The 15565-nt window shown below is 38.0% G+C and overlaps 1 protein-coding gene across 1 annotated transcript in view; it reads right to left on the bottom strand.

Annotated features, from left to right (window-relative positions):
* Nucleotides 1-15565, bottom strand: part of LOC133657826 (protocadherin-15-like) — a 53862-nt gene that overhangs the window by 6196 nt on the left and 32101 nt on the right. The window contains exons 5-6 of the mRNA XM_062059607.1: nt 14936-15024; nt 10615-10791 (exon numbers count right to left, since the gene is read on the bottom strand). Of these exons, the coding sequence (XP_061915591.1) occupies nt 10615-10791; nt 14936-15024 (266 nt within the window). The remainder of the gene's footprint in view (nt 1-10614; nt 10792-14935; nt 15025-15565) is intronic.

Here is a 15565-nt window from a genome sequence, read left to right as displayed (position 1 = left end):
ATACAGTGTACATTCACTGTACAAACATACATATACACATACATATACAAGCACTGTGCAAACATACATATACACATACATATACAAGCACTGTACACACATACAGTGTACATTCACTGTACAAACATACATATACACATACATATACAAGCACTGTACACACATACAGTGTTCATTCACTGTACAAACATACATATACACATACATATACATTCACTGTACAAACATACATATACACATACATATACATTCACTGTACAAACATACATATACACATACATATACAAGCACTGTACAAACATACATATACACATACACGTATATATACATTCACTGTACAAACATACATATACACATACATATAAAAGCACTGTACAAACATACATATACACATACAAGTATATATACATTCACTGTACAAACATACATATACACATACATGTGCATATACATTCACTGTAAAAACATACATATACACATATTTACATATACATTCACTGTACAGACATACATATACACATACTGTACATATAAAAGTACATATACAAACATACATATACACATACTGTACTTATACAAGTACATGTACATATACATTCACTGTACAAACATACATATAAACATATTTACATATACATTCACTGTACAAACATACATATACACATACATGTACATATACATTCACTGTACACATATACATTCACTGTACAAACATGCATATACACATACTGTACATAAACAAGTACATATACAAACATAAATATACACATACTGCACATATACAAGTACATATACAAACATACATATACACATACTGCACATATACAAGTGCATATACAAACATACATATACACATATTGTACATATACAAGTACATATACAAACATACATATACACATACTGTACATATACAAGTACATATACAAACATACATATACACATACTGTACATATACAAGTACATATACAAACATACATATACACATACTGTACATATACAAGTACATATACAAACATACATATACACATACTGTACATATACAAGTACATATACATACATACATATACACATACTGTACATATACAAGTACATATACATACATACATATACACACACTGTACATATACAAGTACATATACAAACATACATATACACATACTGTACATATACAAGTACATATACATACATACATATACACACACTGTACATATACAAGTACATATACAAACATACATATACACATACTGTACATATGCACATACTTTGTACATATACATACATACACTCATGCATATAATCACGTTTCATCAAACATAAATTAACGTTGTTACCCTAGGGTAAACTGGGCAACACATGGCACACTGACAAAGCTTAAGCTATTTTACTATAACAATCTACAAGGTTAATACAGTTCGCTTCTCTTTCTTCCCTCCATGTATCTGCTTTATTGTGTATCTCAAGTTATCATTACATATATGTATTGTTGCATTTCAAACAATTGTACTGTTGATAATAGAGGTAAATTATTGTTATTATTCATTATCAATAGTGCTATTTCTATTGGTATTTGCATCGCTCCATTTGTAGTGTAATAATGCTCATTGTCATTTCTGTATTATTATCTATTTCACACACTTGTTATTTCATATGTTGGCCAGAAGGGGGGGAGCACTTTTAAAAGCCACACCCAGTCAATTTGACGAAATCCCTCCTTTTTGGGACCACCCTCATGTTTAGATTGCTGATAAGTTCATTGTAAATAACAGTATAATATGTGTAAATTGCTTTATTTTTCCCCCCAACAAAACCACCTGCTAATAGAAGACTTGGCATTCATATTGAAGATCATTTTTTTTGGACGATGCCAGTTTCACCCTACCTTTACTTCCCGCGGACAATATTGTGTGGAAAGGCCAATAAATCCGCGCTCGCAACAAATTGCGTTCTGCCCGAGAGGCTCCGGCGTATTGGAAAAAGCTGCGATAGCAACACAGCTGGCAGGGAAGCAGAAGGAAGGTGAAGACGGTGTCACAGCCCATTAATGTCGCTTGTGTTGTCCTGTAGGTTAATAAATGAAGGTTATTAACTCATCTATTGTCTGGGTGACACCGCTATTCAAGGTGGAATCCCTCCCCCGCCGACGCAAGTCACATAAAAACATGCAATTATGCAAAAAAATCACATATAATTTATACAGATTTAGAGGACATGACTTATTATTTATTAATGGTGGGCAGGAATGAATAGAAGTCCATCATGCTTTATGTTTGTGTAATGAACAAGCTATCTACAGAATAATAACTGTCCACATTATGCATTGTTTTTGTAGAAAGTGGTAAATTGGGAACATGGCGACCACAAACTATCAGTAATTGCTGAATTGTGGAGAAAAGGGATTGATTAGAGCAGGGGTCGTAAACGGAATTTTAGGTGACGTCATTTCTGTGTCCATAGAAATGACCAATCACGGAAGGGAATCCGTTCTCTAAGAATAAAGAAATATGTTGGAAATAATTAAGTGGACAATGGGAGTGTATATTTTGACAATAAACTACAAAATAATACAAAACAAACTAGTCCCCGCCGGCACTCACGCTACCGCTCCCTCTGTTCTCTCGCCCACACACTCACTGACGTCACTCACCTCACGGCCACACACATACGCTACTGTCATAACATTTTCTTTCCAATTCATTAATTAGGCAACTCATTTGAAACTGGTGTGGGTGGCTCTATATATACTAGCCCACTGCAGCACATGCAGAAATCAACAAGGAATCGAAAAGTATTAAATCTGTGACAAAAATAATATCCGCTCTGTCTAAACGATACCGTTTGATCAGCTGCTCGTCATCAAACAAATCCAGGACATTGTTCCGCTCCCTGAATGTTCGCGCACGTCTCTCTCGCCTCAGTGCCATCCCCTGCTGGCAACTCCTAACCACTTAAGACACCTCTGAAGGTCTCTTAAATATCGTGAGAGTAGGAGTGATTCTTAGACTTAAGAACGTTGATAAAAGCTTTTATTCTTAAGTTTGAGAGTAGGACTAAATTTCGCAAATTCTCAGGACTTAAGTGTAAAATGGCACTCTAAGAAGCTTGATAAGTACGGCCCCAGATGAGTAGCCCGCTGGCCTGTTCTAAAAATAGCTCAAATAGCAGCACTTACCAGTGAGCTGCCTCTATTTGTTAAATTGTATTTATTTACTAGCAAGCTGGTCTCGCTTTGCTCGACATTATTAATTCTAAGAGAGACAAAACTCAAATAGAATTTGAAAAACCAAGAAAATATTTGAAAGACTCGGTCTTCACTAACTGCGAAAGTAACAGATAACAGATTTGGTGTCCAGTTCAAAGTGTGACGTGATTTATTTACAAATTTGAGAGTTGACTTTTGTATTTTACATGAGTTATTTTTTGTACAAACATGGTGCAAAGTCATTCATGATTTTTTTTTTTAAATGTTAGTGGCTAGCTAGTTAAAATGGGATATTGTGATTTCACAAGACTGTCTTAGAAGTGATCATTTGAAAATGTTCAATTTGAAAAATGTGCACTTAGAGAAAATATAAAAATAAAGTGTTGCATATTGATATTTAACTGTTTCTATTAGAGATGTCCGATAATTTCGGTCTGCTGATATTATCGGCCAATAAATGCGTTACAATGTAATATCGGAAATTATCGGTATCGGTTTTTTTATTATCAGTATCGTTTTTTTTTTTTTTGTTTGTTTTTTTAAAAAATTAAATCCACATAAAAAACACAAGATACACTTACAATTAGTGCACCAACCCAAAAAACCTCCCTCCCCCATTTACACTCATTCACACAAAAAGGTTGTTTCTTTCTATTAATATTCTGGTTCCTACATTATATATCAATATATATCAATACAGTCTGCAAGGGATACAGTCCGTAAGCACACATGATTGTGCGTGCTGCTGCTCCACTAATAATACTAACCTTTAACAGTTAATTTTACAAATTTTCATTAATTACTAGTTTCTATGTAACTGTTTTTATATTGTTTTACTTTCTTTTAATTTATTTATTTTATTTTATTTGATTCATTTTTTTAAAAAGTACCTTATCTTCACCATACCTGGTTGTCCAAATTAGGCATAATAATGTGTTAATTCCACGACTGTATATATCGGTTGATATCGGTATCGGTTGATATCGGTATCGGTAATTAAAGAGTTGGACAATATCGGCATATCGGATATCGGCAAAAAGCCATTATCGGACATCCCTAGTTTCTATATATATTTATTGTGAGAAATCATTAAGATGATCAGTGTTTCCACAAATATAAATATCATTAATTATTAATAATAACATAGAGTTAAAGGTAAATTGAGCAAATTGGCTATTTCTGGCAATTTATTGAAGTGTGTATCAAACTGGTAGCCCTTCGCATTAATCACTACCCAAGAAGTAGCTCTTGCTTTCAAAAAGGTTGGTGACCCCTGGATTAGATAAACTCTGCTTCTTCCTACTCCTTTTTTGGACAATTGTACCATCTCACTTTTTAATATTGTTTTCTTAAACATGTTGAAAAATGAACAATGACGTTTGCTTCTTTTATGATGATTTTTTTAATTTTATTTTTATTTTTTTATTTTTAATGTCCTGCCCAGCTTCTCAGGCAAATCATATAGCAGATGTAGATGCCCATATCGGCTGTTCAGATTTACTTTACAAAAGAGAAGTGTAGGATACTTCTCTTGTTGCCTTATTTGTATTTTGACTTTATTAAATGTATTTATATTATCATTTGGTGCAGCCGGGCCGGAGCAGGAGGGGATAGAATGAGAAAAAAAGGAAGACAGAGGGGGGAATTGTGGGGACAAGAGGGGGATTAGACAGAGAGACAAAAACAACAACAGCAAACACAACAACAACAACAACAACAACAACAGAGCAACATCAGCAAATACGACATGTAAAAATATGATGGTATAAGTAATAGCAAATAAGCAGTTATATATATATATATATTTATATATATATATATATATATATATATATATATATATATCTCCATATAAATATATATATATATATATATATATATATATATATATATATATATATATATATATATATATATATATATATATATATATATATATATATATATATATATATATATATATATATATATATATATATATATATATACAGTATATAAAATAAATACTTGACTTTCAGTGAATTCTAGCTATAAATATACTACTCCCCCTTAACCCCGCCTCCTGGCCCCGCCCACCTCACCCCCAAATCTCCTGAATTTGGAGGTCTCAAGGTTGGCAATTATGCTCAAAAGGGTACAAAAAAACAGAAAACAACCCGAAGGCAAGCTAAGGCAAAAACTTAGGACATGGAACCATAGACATGATACAACTAACCAAATTATGGCATGGAACAAACAAGACTTACTGTGGCATGAAAGAAATAACTAGCAAAAACTTGGGACTCGGACATGGAACGAGCAGCATGAATTAAGCAATGACGCCAGGACGACTAACTGGCAAAGACAGGCTTAACTGCATCAACAAGCGACATCAGTGTGTAAAGGATATCACCACATGGGCTCAGGAACACTTCAGAAACCCACTGTCAGTAACTACAGTTGGTCGCTACATCTGTAAGTGCAAGTTAAAACTTGACAATGCAAGGCGAAAACCGTTTATCCCACAGGTGTGCAGGCAAATTGGGAACAGGTGGGTGCCATGATTGGGTATAAAAGTAGATTCCATGAAATGCTCAGTCATTCACAAACAAGGACGGGGCGAGGGTCACCACTTTGTCAACAAATGCGTGAGCAAATTGTTGAACAGTTTAAGAAAAACCTTTCTCAACCAGCTATTGCAAGGAATTTAGGGATTTCACCATCTACGCTCCGTAATATCGTCAAAGGGTTCAGAGAATCTGGAGAAATCACTGCAGGTAAGCAGCTAAGCCCGTGACCTTCCATCCCTCAGGCTGTACTGCATCAACAAGCCACATCAGTGTGTAAAGGATATCACCACATGGGCTCAGGAACACTTCAGAAACCCACTGTCAGTAACTACAGTTGGTCGCTACATCTGTAAGTGCAAGTTAAAACTCTACTATGCAAGGCGGATACCGTTTATCAACAACACCCAGAAACGCCATCGGCTTCGCCGGGCCTGAGCTCATCTAAAATGGACTGATGCAAAGTGGAAAAGTGTTCTGTGGTCTGACGAGTCCACATTTCAAATTGTTTTTGGAAACTGTGGACGTCGTGTCCTCCGGACCAAAGAGGAAAAGAACCATCCGGATTGTTATAGGTGCAAAGTGTAAAAGCCAGCATGTGTGATGGTATGGGGGTGTATTAGTGCCCAAGACATGGGTAACTTACACATCTGTGAAGGCGCCATTAATGCTGAAAGGTACATACAGGTTTTGGAGCCATCCAAGCAACGTTACCATGGACGCCCCTGCTTATTTCAGCAAGCCACATGTTACATCAATGTGGCTTCATAGTAAAAGAGTGCGGGTACTAGACTGGCCTGCCTGTAGTCCAGACCTGTCTCCCATTGAAAAGGTGTGAAGCCTAAAATAGCAGAAGGGAGACCCCCGGACTGTTGAACAACTTAAGCTGTACATCAAGCAAGAATGGGAAAGAATTCCACCTGAGAAGCTTCAAAAATGTGTCTCCTCACTTCCCAAACCTTTACTGAGTGTTGTTAAAAGGAAAGGCCATGTAACACAGTGGTGAACATGCCCTTTCCCAACTACTTTGGCACGTGTTGCAGCCATGAAATTCCAAGGTAATTATTATTTGCAAAAAAAAAACACAAAGTTTATGAGTTTGCACATCAAATATGTTGTCTTTGTAGCATATTCAACTGAATATGGCTTGAAAAGGATTTGCAAATCATTGTATTCCGTTTATATTTACATCTAACACAATTTCCCAACTCATATGGAAACGGGGTTTGTATAATCACATTTTATTGGTGCCATTATTCTAATCCACTCACCACTGCACGTGCAAAGGTGTTCTAGGGCCGGCACTTGTTGTCCTGGAGGGACTATCAGTCGAGAGAATGGAGAATGTTCCCGTGTTCCCAGGATCGGCCTGGCGGAGTGCGATTATTTTGACCACGTTTGCATTCTTGCAAAGCGACACTTGGGTAAGTGTTTACAAGACATTCGTCTTCCTATCAGAGGAAAACAGGTCGACGGTTGGCAGCTGAGGACGGTCTTGAAGTCACCTTTTTTTTTGTGTCTGCATGTTTTCATATATTAGCCATATAACTCTGGTGTGTGTATAAGGTAAGTCCTTATCTGGCGCTCTGTTTCGCAATATTATGCAAAACCAACTTTTCTTACCTTCTGGTACCTGCTGATGTGTGTTAAGGATCTGCATAAGCCCTTGTAGTCGGGGCCGACCCCGTAGTCCATAAGCTTCTTCATTTTCTCTATCTTCTTGTTATGTGACATTCATCCTCCGCTGTTGCCATTTCTAATATAAAGTAGTGTAAAGTTCTTACTTATATCTGTCAGTAAACTCGCCATGAAAGCGCTAAAACATACCGGTGTAGTGAGTGTACATTATTCACCCAAGGAACTTTAGTTATTAGAGAGTTCCGGTCAGACGTTTTTTCACGGGACACATTGTTGTTGCACTAGTGAGCCACGGATGAGGAGATGCTGCTCCGTTATTAATTGAAGTAAAGTCTGAATGTCATTAAAACAGTTAGCGCCATCTTTTGACACTTCTTCCACCCCCGTCTTTGCACGCTACACCGCTACAACAAAGGTGACGGGGAGAAGACGCTGTATAAGGTGAGTGTTAGAATAATCATGTATATATATGATCACACAACTTTAGTATGCTTAAAGTCCGTTGCTATAGTTATTAGTAGGGATGTCCGATAATGGCTTTTTGCCGATATCCGATATGCCGATATTGTCCAACTCTTTAATTACCGATACCGATATCAACCGATACCGATATCAACCGATATATACAGTCGTGGAATTAACACATTATTATGCCTAATTTGGACAACCAGATATGGTGAAGATAAGGTGCTTTTTTAAAAAATGAATCAAATAAAATTAGATAAATAAATGAAAAACATTTTCTTGAATAAAAAAGAAAGTAAAACAATATAAAAACAGTTACATAGAAACTAGTAATTAATGAACATTTGTAAAATTAACTGTTAAAGGTTAGTACTATTAGTGGACCAGCAGCACGCACAATCATGTGTGCTTACGGACTGTATCCCTTGCAGACTGTATTGATATATATTGATATATAATGTAGGAACCAGAATATTAATAACAGAAAGAAACAACCCTTTTGTGTGAATGAGGAGGTTTTTAGGGTTGGTGCACTAATTTTAAGTGTATCTTGTGTTTTTTATGTGGATTTATTAAAAAAAAAACAAAAAAAAAAACAAAAACAAAAAAACGATACTGATAATAAAAAAAACGATACCGATAATTTACGATATTACATTTTAACGCATTTATCGGTCTGCCGATATTATCGGACATCTCTAGTTATTAGCTATTGTGCTCAAGTTAGACTTTTGTATCTGTGCAAGGACGAAACTTCTTGTCTGAGGGGTGGCCTCAGCCGCAGATGTTATCTTTGTTTTAGCCCACTAACAGCCGAGGACTTCAAGGACCTCAACGAAGATACAACGACAGCACGCAGACAAGGCGAAATCACAAGGCCCCCAGCACATTCCGCCACGTATTGTGCGTACTGGACCTGCTTTGCATAATATATGTGACCACTCCTTTTAGAGGCGGCCTCAGTGATGTTGACTGTGGAACTCCTGAATAAATAGAGGGACGCGGGAGCTGAACCTTAGAGCGTAGGGCGAGACTGTGACTAAGTGTGCAGCTCCATGCGTTCTCCTCATGAGCTAAATTGAACTCTGTCTCTGCATGGTTCCTTGCTTCTTGTCTGATTAATAGATGTCATCAGTGTTTGAACCTGACAGTGAGCCACGTAAATAAGACCGCCCACAAAACGGGCGCATCCTGAAGCGACTGTCAGAAAGCGACTTGAAGATGATGTGTAAAACATCATCTATGCAACATTTTGACCAAAGAACTACCATCACATGTTATGTAGACCACAAGGAAGTCTTTTATATTTAGAAAAAAATCATAATAATATGAGCCCTTTAATGCGCCTTATAATCCGGTGCGCCTTATGGTTAAAAAAAACATGGTAGTTAGTAGAGATGTCCGATAATGGCTTTTTTGCCGACATCCGATATTCCGATATTGTCCAACTCTTAATTACCGATTCCGATATCAACCGATACCGATATATACAGTCGTGGAATTAACACATTATTGTGCCTAATTTTGTTGTGATGCCCCGCTGGATGCATTAAACAATGTAACAAGGTTTTCCAAAATAAATCAACTCAAGTTATGGAAAAAAATGCCAACATGGCACTGCCATATTTATTATTGAAGTCACAAATGCCTCAAAACAGCAGCTTGGAATTTGGGAGGTTGAGGTGGGCGGGGTTGGGGGGCGGGGTTGAGTTGGGGATGGGGGGGCAGGGGGTATATTGTAGCGTCCCGGAAGAGTTACTGCTGCAAGGGGTTCTGGGTATTTTTTTATGTTGTGTTACGGTGTAGATGTTCTCACGAAATGTGTTTGTCATTCTTGTTTGGTGTGGGTTCACAGTGTGGCGCATATTTGTAACAGTGTTAAAGTTGTTTATACGGACACCCTCAGTGTGACCTGTATGGCTGTTGACCAATTATGCTTTGCATTCACTTGTGTGTGTGTGTAAAAGCCGCATATATTATGTGACTGGGCCGGCACGCTAAAGGCAGTGCCTTTAAGGCAAGCAAAATATTGTTGCCCGGGTGGAAATCGGGAGAAATTTCGGGAGAATGGTTGTCCCGGGAGATTTTCGGGAGGGGCACTGAAATTCGAGAATCTCTCGGGAAAATCGGGAGGGTTGGCAAATATGCCCACCGTGCGTTTAAGAGCGCACTGCTGTGTTTAGATGGAGACAGGTGTGGACAATATTGGAGACAGACCCACTACGTCAGTGTTTTACCGGATATGAACCGCTCCGTACAGCGGCGTTTTAAAAAGTCATTCATTTTACTTTTTGAAACCGATACCGATAAATTCCGATATTACATTTTAAAGCATTTATCGGCCGATAATATCGGTAGTCTGCACACTTTTTGTATGTAGGAAAAGCGGACGTGACGACAGGTTGTAGAGGACGCTAAAGGCAGTGCCTTTAAGGCACGCCCCCAATATTGTTGTCCGGGTGGAAATCGGGAGAAATTTCGGGAGAATGGTTACCCCGGGAGATTTTCGGGAGGGGCACTGAAATTCGGGAATCTCTCAGGAAAATCGGGAGGGTTGGCAAGTATGCCCACCGTGCGTTTTAAGAGCGCACTGCTGTGTTTAGATGGAGACAGGTGTGGACAATTTTGGAGACAGACCCACTACGTCCGTGTTTTACCGTACAGCGGCGTTTTAAAAAGTCATTAATTTTACTTTTTGAAACCGATACCGATAATTTCCGATATTACATTTTAAAGCATTTATCCCCACTCTAGTCAAAACCTTACTTGAAGAGCTCCTGTCTGGAAATGGCTCTGTTGGTCAGCGGGTCGATGGCGTACACCATCAGGTCCGACTTGCTGTAGTCCTCCAGCTCAAAGCCGTCGCCGTGACGCCGTGGTCCGATGGACTCCACGATCACTTTGGCGCCCGGGATCTGGTCCTGGACGTGCCGCTCCAAAATGCTGCAAGAAAAAACAATCAAAAAAAATCGGAGTCCTTTTGTCCCAGGCTGTTAGATTCACATCATCCAAGCAATCCATTAACCGACTCTAGCACCTCCGATTTGGCAAAGGTGGTGCCATCGGGCAGCGGTTTGTGTCTTGGCTAAGCCAGCAGATAATTAGGCCACCTGCACTCGAGTAAAACTATAAGATATTAAAACCACTCCAATGACAAATGAATTGTTTAAATATGTCGGTGGTGTGATGAGAAACATGGCACGCTTTACCAAAGCAAACTCTTTTTTAACACCCATTTGCCTTTCAAATTGCCTCATTAGGCTAAACTGTGTGTCCCGAGAGGGGCCAAAAGATGTTTCACTCAATCGCTATCATTAATTAATTTGGGCCGGGACATAAAACACTGGATTATAGACTCAAATGGGTCATCAAGCAAAGCCTTCTCTTCTGTGATTGATATTTATTTAAAGGCATCCTTTTATGCAAAAACTACTTTTTTTTAATATCAGTACCTTTAATATTGTTACCTTTTATTCAGTTTTAGTTAGGGATGATGTTTGGTAAGAAATTATCGAGTTCGAGCCCATTATCGAATCCTGTTATCGAACCAATTCCTTATCGATTCTCTTATCGATTCCAGATAGGTTGTTTTATATGGAAAAAAACAATATTTGGTTTAACAAAAGCTCACTTTTATTTTGTAAGAAATAAATAAATAAATAAATAAATATTGACTGTTACCCCCCCCTAAAAATAAAAAAAAATAAAAAATATTGACTGTTGTTACCCAAAAAATATTAAGTGGGATTTTTCAGAAAAACAAATATATACAGTAACACAAAAACAACCTGTCTCTGTGATCACTATAGGTGTAAAAATAATAATGTAGTGTTAAATAAAATCAGTCCCTTGGGCACAAAACTGAAAATAATACAGCTCTCCAAAAAGTGCACTTCTGCTGCTATTGGAACATACTAACTACACACACTATGACACTAAGAACACCACAGTCATCAATCAACAATTCTTCTTACCCTTACATAAGAGCGAAGCCTGGCAATGATTGCATATTGCCTGTTCTGCCCTCACTATACGTGTTGAGGTTATACAGCTTGGCAGACAGCTAACAAACAATCCAAGACGTATAATAAAGTTCCCAAGCAGATTAATCCATTCAGGCTCTTTATTGTTGTTGATCTTGCTTTGTCTTTTCCTATCTTTACTTTTGTCTTGCACTGGACTGTTTTTTTTTTTTTTTTTTAACTGAAATACACACAAAGACAAATGTATAAGCTATGTAAATCAATTAACATACTGAAATTTAATAAACAATATGTAAATATTAGCTTCACACAAATATACAGTACTATCATCAAACAAATACTTCTGAGTGTTGAAACTATTTCGATGGTGGGAATACACGACTGGCAGCCATTTTAAGTCCTCAAAACATCCATTGAAACAGTGCACAAAAATCATTTTTCAATAAACATCTTAGTATCAAATTTAACCACTTTCCACCTTAATATTGAGTTACATAAACAAGTTAAACAGTTTACTTACAGACATATCTTTTCCAAGGCTTGTAAGAGCTAACACAACTTGTCTACTTCTCAATTTTCTCATGAACTGAACTGACGTCGCCAACCCGGCAGTGCCCAAACTAATGACGCTTAGTATTTTCATATCGCCACAAGGTGTCAGTAAGAGTCTACAATCAAATGTGCATAACATTGCCGTTCCACAGGGCATTTCCTGTGGGAAGAGATTCGTTCTCAGGGATTCAAATAAAGAACCAACTCTTTTTCTTTACTATAGTGGCCTCGATATTGGGAACCGGTTCTCAAAAAGGGATTCGAGTCCATGGAATTGGTTCTTTTCTTATCAAACAACAGGGAGAACCGGTTTTGAACATCATCCCTAGTTTTAGTCAATGAGTTCCTTCTTTTTCTCCATTCTTTTGTTGTGGGGCAGACTGGCTCGCACGTGCACGTGCATAGCGTATAGTTCTAACTTCCAGTACAGGCCAAAAGTTTAGACACTTCTTCTCATTCAATGTGTTTTCTTTATTTTCATGACTATTCACATTGTATGTTGTCACTGAAGGCATCGAAACTATGAATGAACACACCTTCTCATTCAGTGTTTTTTCTTTATTTTAGTAGCAAAAATCAACAGGAAGTTTGCAATTCCCCTTTCAAAACAAAAGTTGTGTAAAAACAGTCACCTTTTTTCCAAACATTATCTCCTCTGAGCGCGTTTGTCGTGACGGCTTCAAATTAGCACAGGAGAGAGATTGAACCCTTCTGATTAAAAGTTGATGAAAGAGTTTTAATTACTGCTCCGGTTTGGATTTTATGAGCCCTCAAAGTCGGTCCCGTCCATCGCTGCTTGCAGCTTTAATTAGGGGCCGAGTCCCTTTGGGACAGAGGACCCTATTGTATTTCTAGCGTTTTATTATTATACCGCCGCCTCTTTGATCTGTAATTTGACCCCCTTAACATTTTATTATTATACCGCCGCCTCTTTGATCTGTAATTTGACCCCCTTAACATGCTTCAAAACTCACCAAATTGGACTAACACATCAGGACTGGCAAAAATCGCGATCTAATCAAAAAACCAAACCCCAAAACTCAAAATTGCGCTCTAGCGCCCCCTAGTAAAAAAACACAGACAAAACTGCCTGTAACTCCCAGTAGGAATGTCGTAGAGACATGAAACAAAAACCTCTACGTAGGTCTCACTTAGACCTAGATTTCATACACTGACAAGCCCCAGCAAAAATCAACAGGAAGTTTGCAATTCCCCCTTCAAAACAAAAGTTGTGTAAAAACAGTCACCTTTTTTCAGACATTATCTCCTCTGAGCGCGTTTGTCGTGTCGGCTTCAAATTAGCACAGGAGAGAGACTGAACCCTTCTGATTAAAAGTTGATGAACGAGTTTTAATTACTGCTCCGGTTTGGATTTTATGAGCCCTCAAAGTCGGTCCCGTCCATCGCTGCTTGGAGCTTTAATTAGGGGCCGAGTCCCTTTGGGACAGAGGACCCTATTGTATTTCTAGCATTTTATTATTATACCGCCGCCTCTTTGAGCTGTAATTTGACCCCCTTAACATGCTTCAAAACTCACCAAATTGGACAAACACATCAGGACTGGCAAAAATCGCGATCTAATCAAAAAAACAAACCCCAAAACTCAAAATTGCGCTATAGCGCCCCCTAGGAAAAAACACAGACAAAACTGCCTGTAATTCCCAGTAGGAATGTCGTAGAGACATGAAAACCTTTATGTAGGTCTCACTTAGACCTATATTTCATACACTGACAACTCCCAGCAAAAATCAACTGGAATTTTGCAATTCCCCCTTCAAAACAAAAGTTGTGTAAAAACAGTCACCTTTTTTCAGACATTATCTCTTCCGAGCGCGTTTGTCGTGTCGGATTCAAATTAGCACAGGAGAGAGATTGAACCCTTCTGATTAAAAGTTGATGAAAGAGTTTTAATTACTGCTCCGGTTTGGATTTTATGAGCCCTCAACATAGACTTTTTGCAGTGGGTGCTTTGCAGAGTGCATTGAGCTATGTGAGGAATTTCAAGCCGATCCACCTTACAGGGGTTTAATGACGGTGGCGTACCTGTCAAACAAATAATAGCACGGCCAAGGCTGGTAGAGGTGCACGTTTCTGACAAAGTTTTCCCCCTTTTGCCTCCAGCGGTTTAGAAGTAGAGGCGTTGACTTGCACAAAACAAACCGCATCTCTCCACTGTCTCGCTAACGAATCCATACGAGGAATGAGGTGCCACCGTAAAGCAGAAACGCCTCAAACTCTAGTGGGTAAAAGCAGTGGAAGGAAGTGCAATTCAGGTTGCGTGTGTCTATTCAACGAGAAAAACAATTAACTGTAAGTCACACTGGAGGGCAAGCAAATGTTGCGGAAAATAACAAACTGATTGGATAAAGGTGGATGTGGCAAATCTATTTCCCTTCCCTCTCGCATCCTTATTAAATTGCAACTTGCTATTACGCCATATATGAAATACATATAATAATCTACCGGAAATGATACAACCCAGACACGTTCGCATTGACTTTATGTCGGGTTTTTCTTAAATGTTGTTACTCAATGATGAATGCTGTGTTTACCTTATGAGTTGTTCCCTGTTCTCTTCAACCAGAGTGGGTGGGACAGTGGACACGACGACTTGCATGTCCAGTGCGTTGACCACAGACACCTGCAGGCCAAGAAGACAACAGACAGACCCCCCCAGGAGAGTTTACTGTTACTCTAATTTTGTATTTTTTTTTAGTTTATTTCGAACATGAACACACTTACAGTATAGTACAGGGGTCACCAACGCGGTGCCCGCGGGCACCAGGTAGCCCGTAAGGACCAGATGAGTAGCCCGCTGGCCTGTTCTAAAAATAGCTCAAATAGCAGCACTTACCAGTGAGCTGCCTCTATTTTTTAAATTGTATTTATTTACTAGCAAGCTGGTCTCGCTTTGCCCGACATTTTTAATTCTAAGAGAGACAAAACTCAAATAGAATTTGAAAATCCAAGAAAATATTTTAAAGACTTGGTCTTCACTTGTTTAAATAAATTCATTAATTTTTTTACTTTGCTTCTTATAACTTTCAGAAAGACAATTTTAGAGAAAAAATACAACCTTAAAAATGGTTTTAGGATTTTTAAACACATATACCTTTTTACCTTTTAAATTCCTTCCTCTTCTTTCCTGACAATTTAAATCAATGTTCAAGTAATTTTTTTAT

The sequence above is a fragment of the Entelurus aequoreus genome, linkage group LG09 (genome assembly GCF_033978785.1).
Source record: "Entelurus aequoreus isolate RoL-2023_Sb linkage group LG09, RoL_Eaeq_v1.1, whole genome shotgun sequence".
NCBI lineage: Eukaryota > Metazoa > Chordata > Actinopteri > Syngnathiformes > Syngnathidae > Entelurus > Entelurus aequoreus.
The sequence above is the reverse complement of the archived record's forward strand: the minus strand, read 5'-3'. Positions and strand labels throughout refer to the sequence as shown.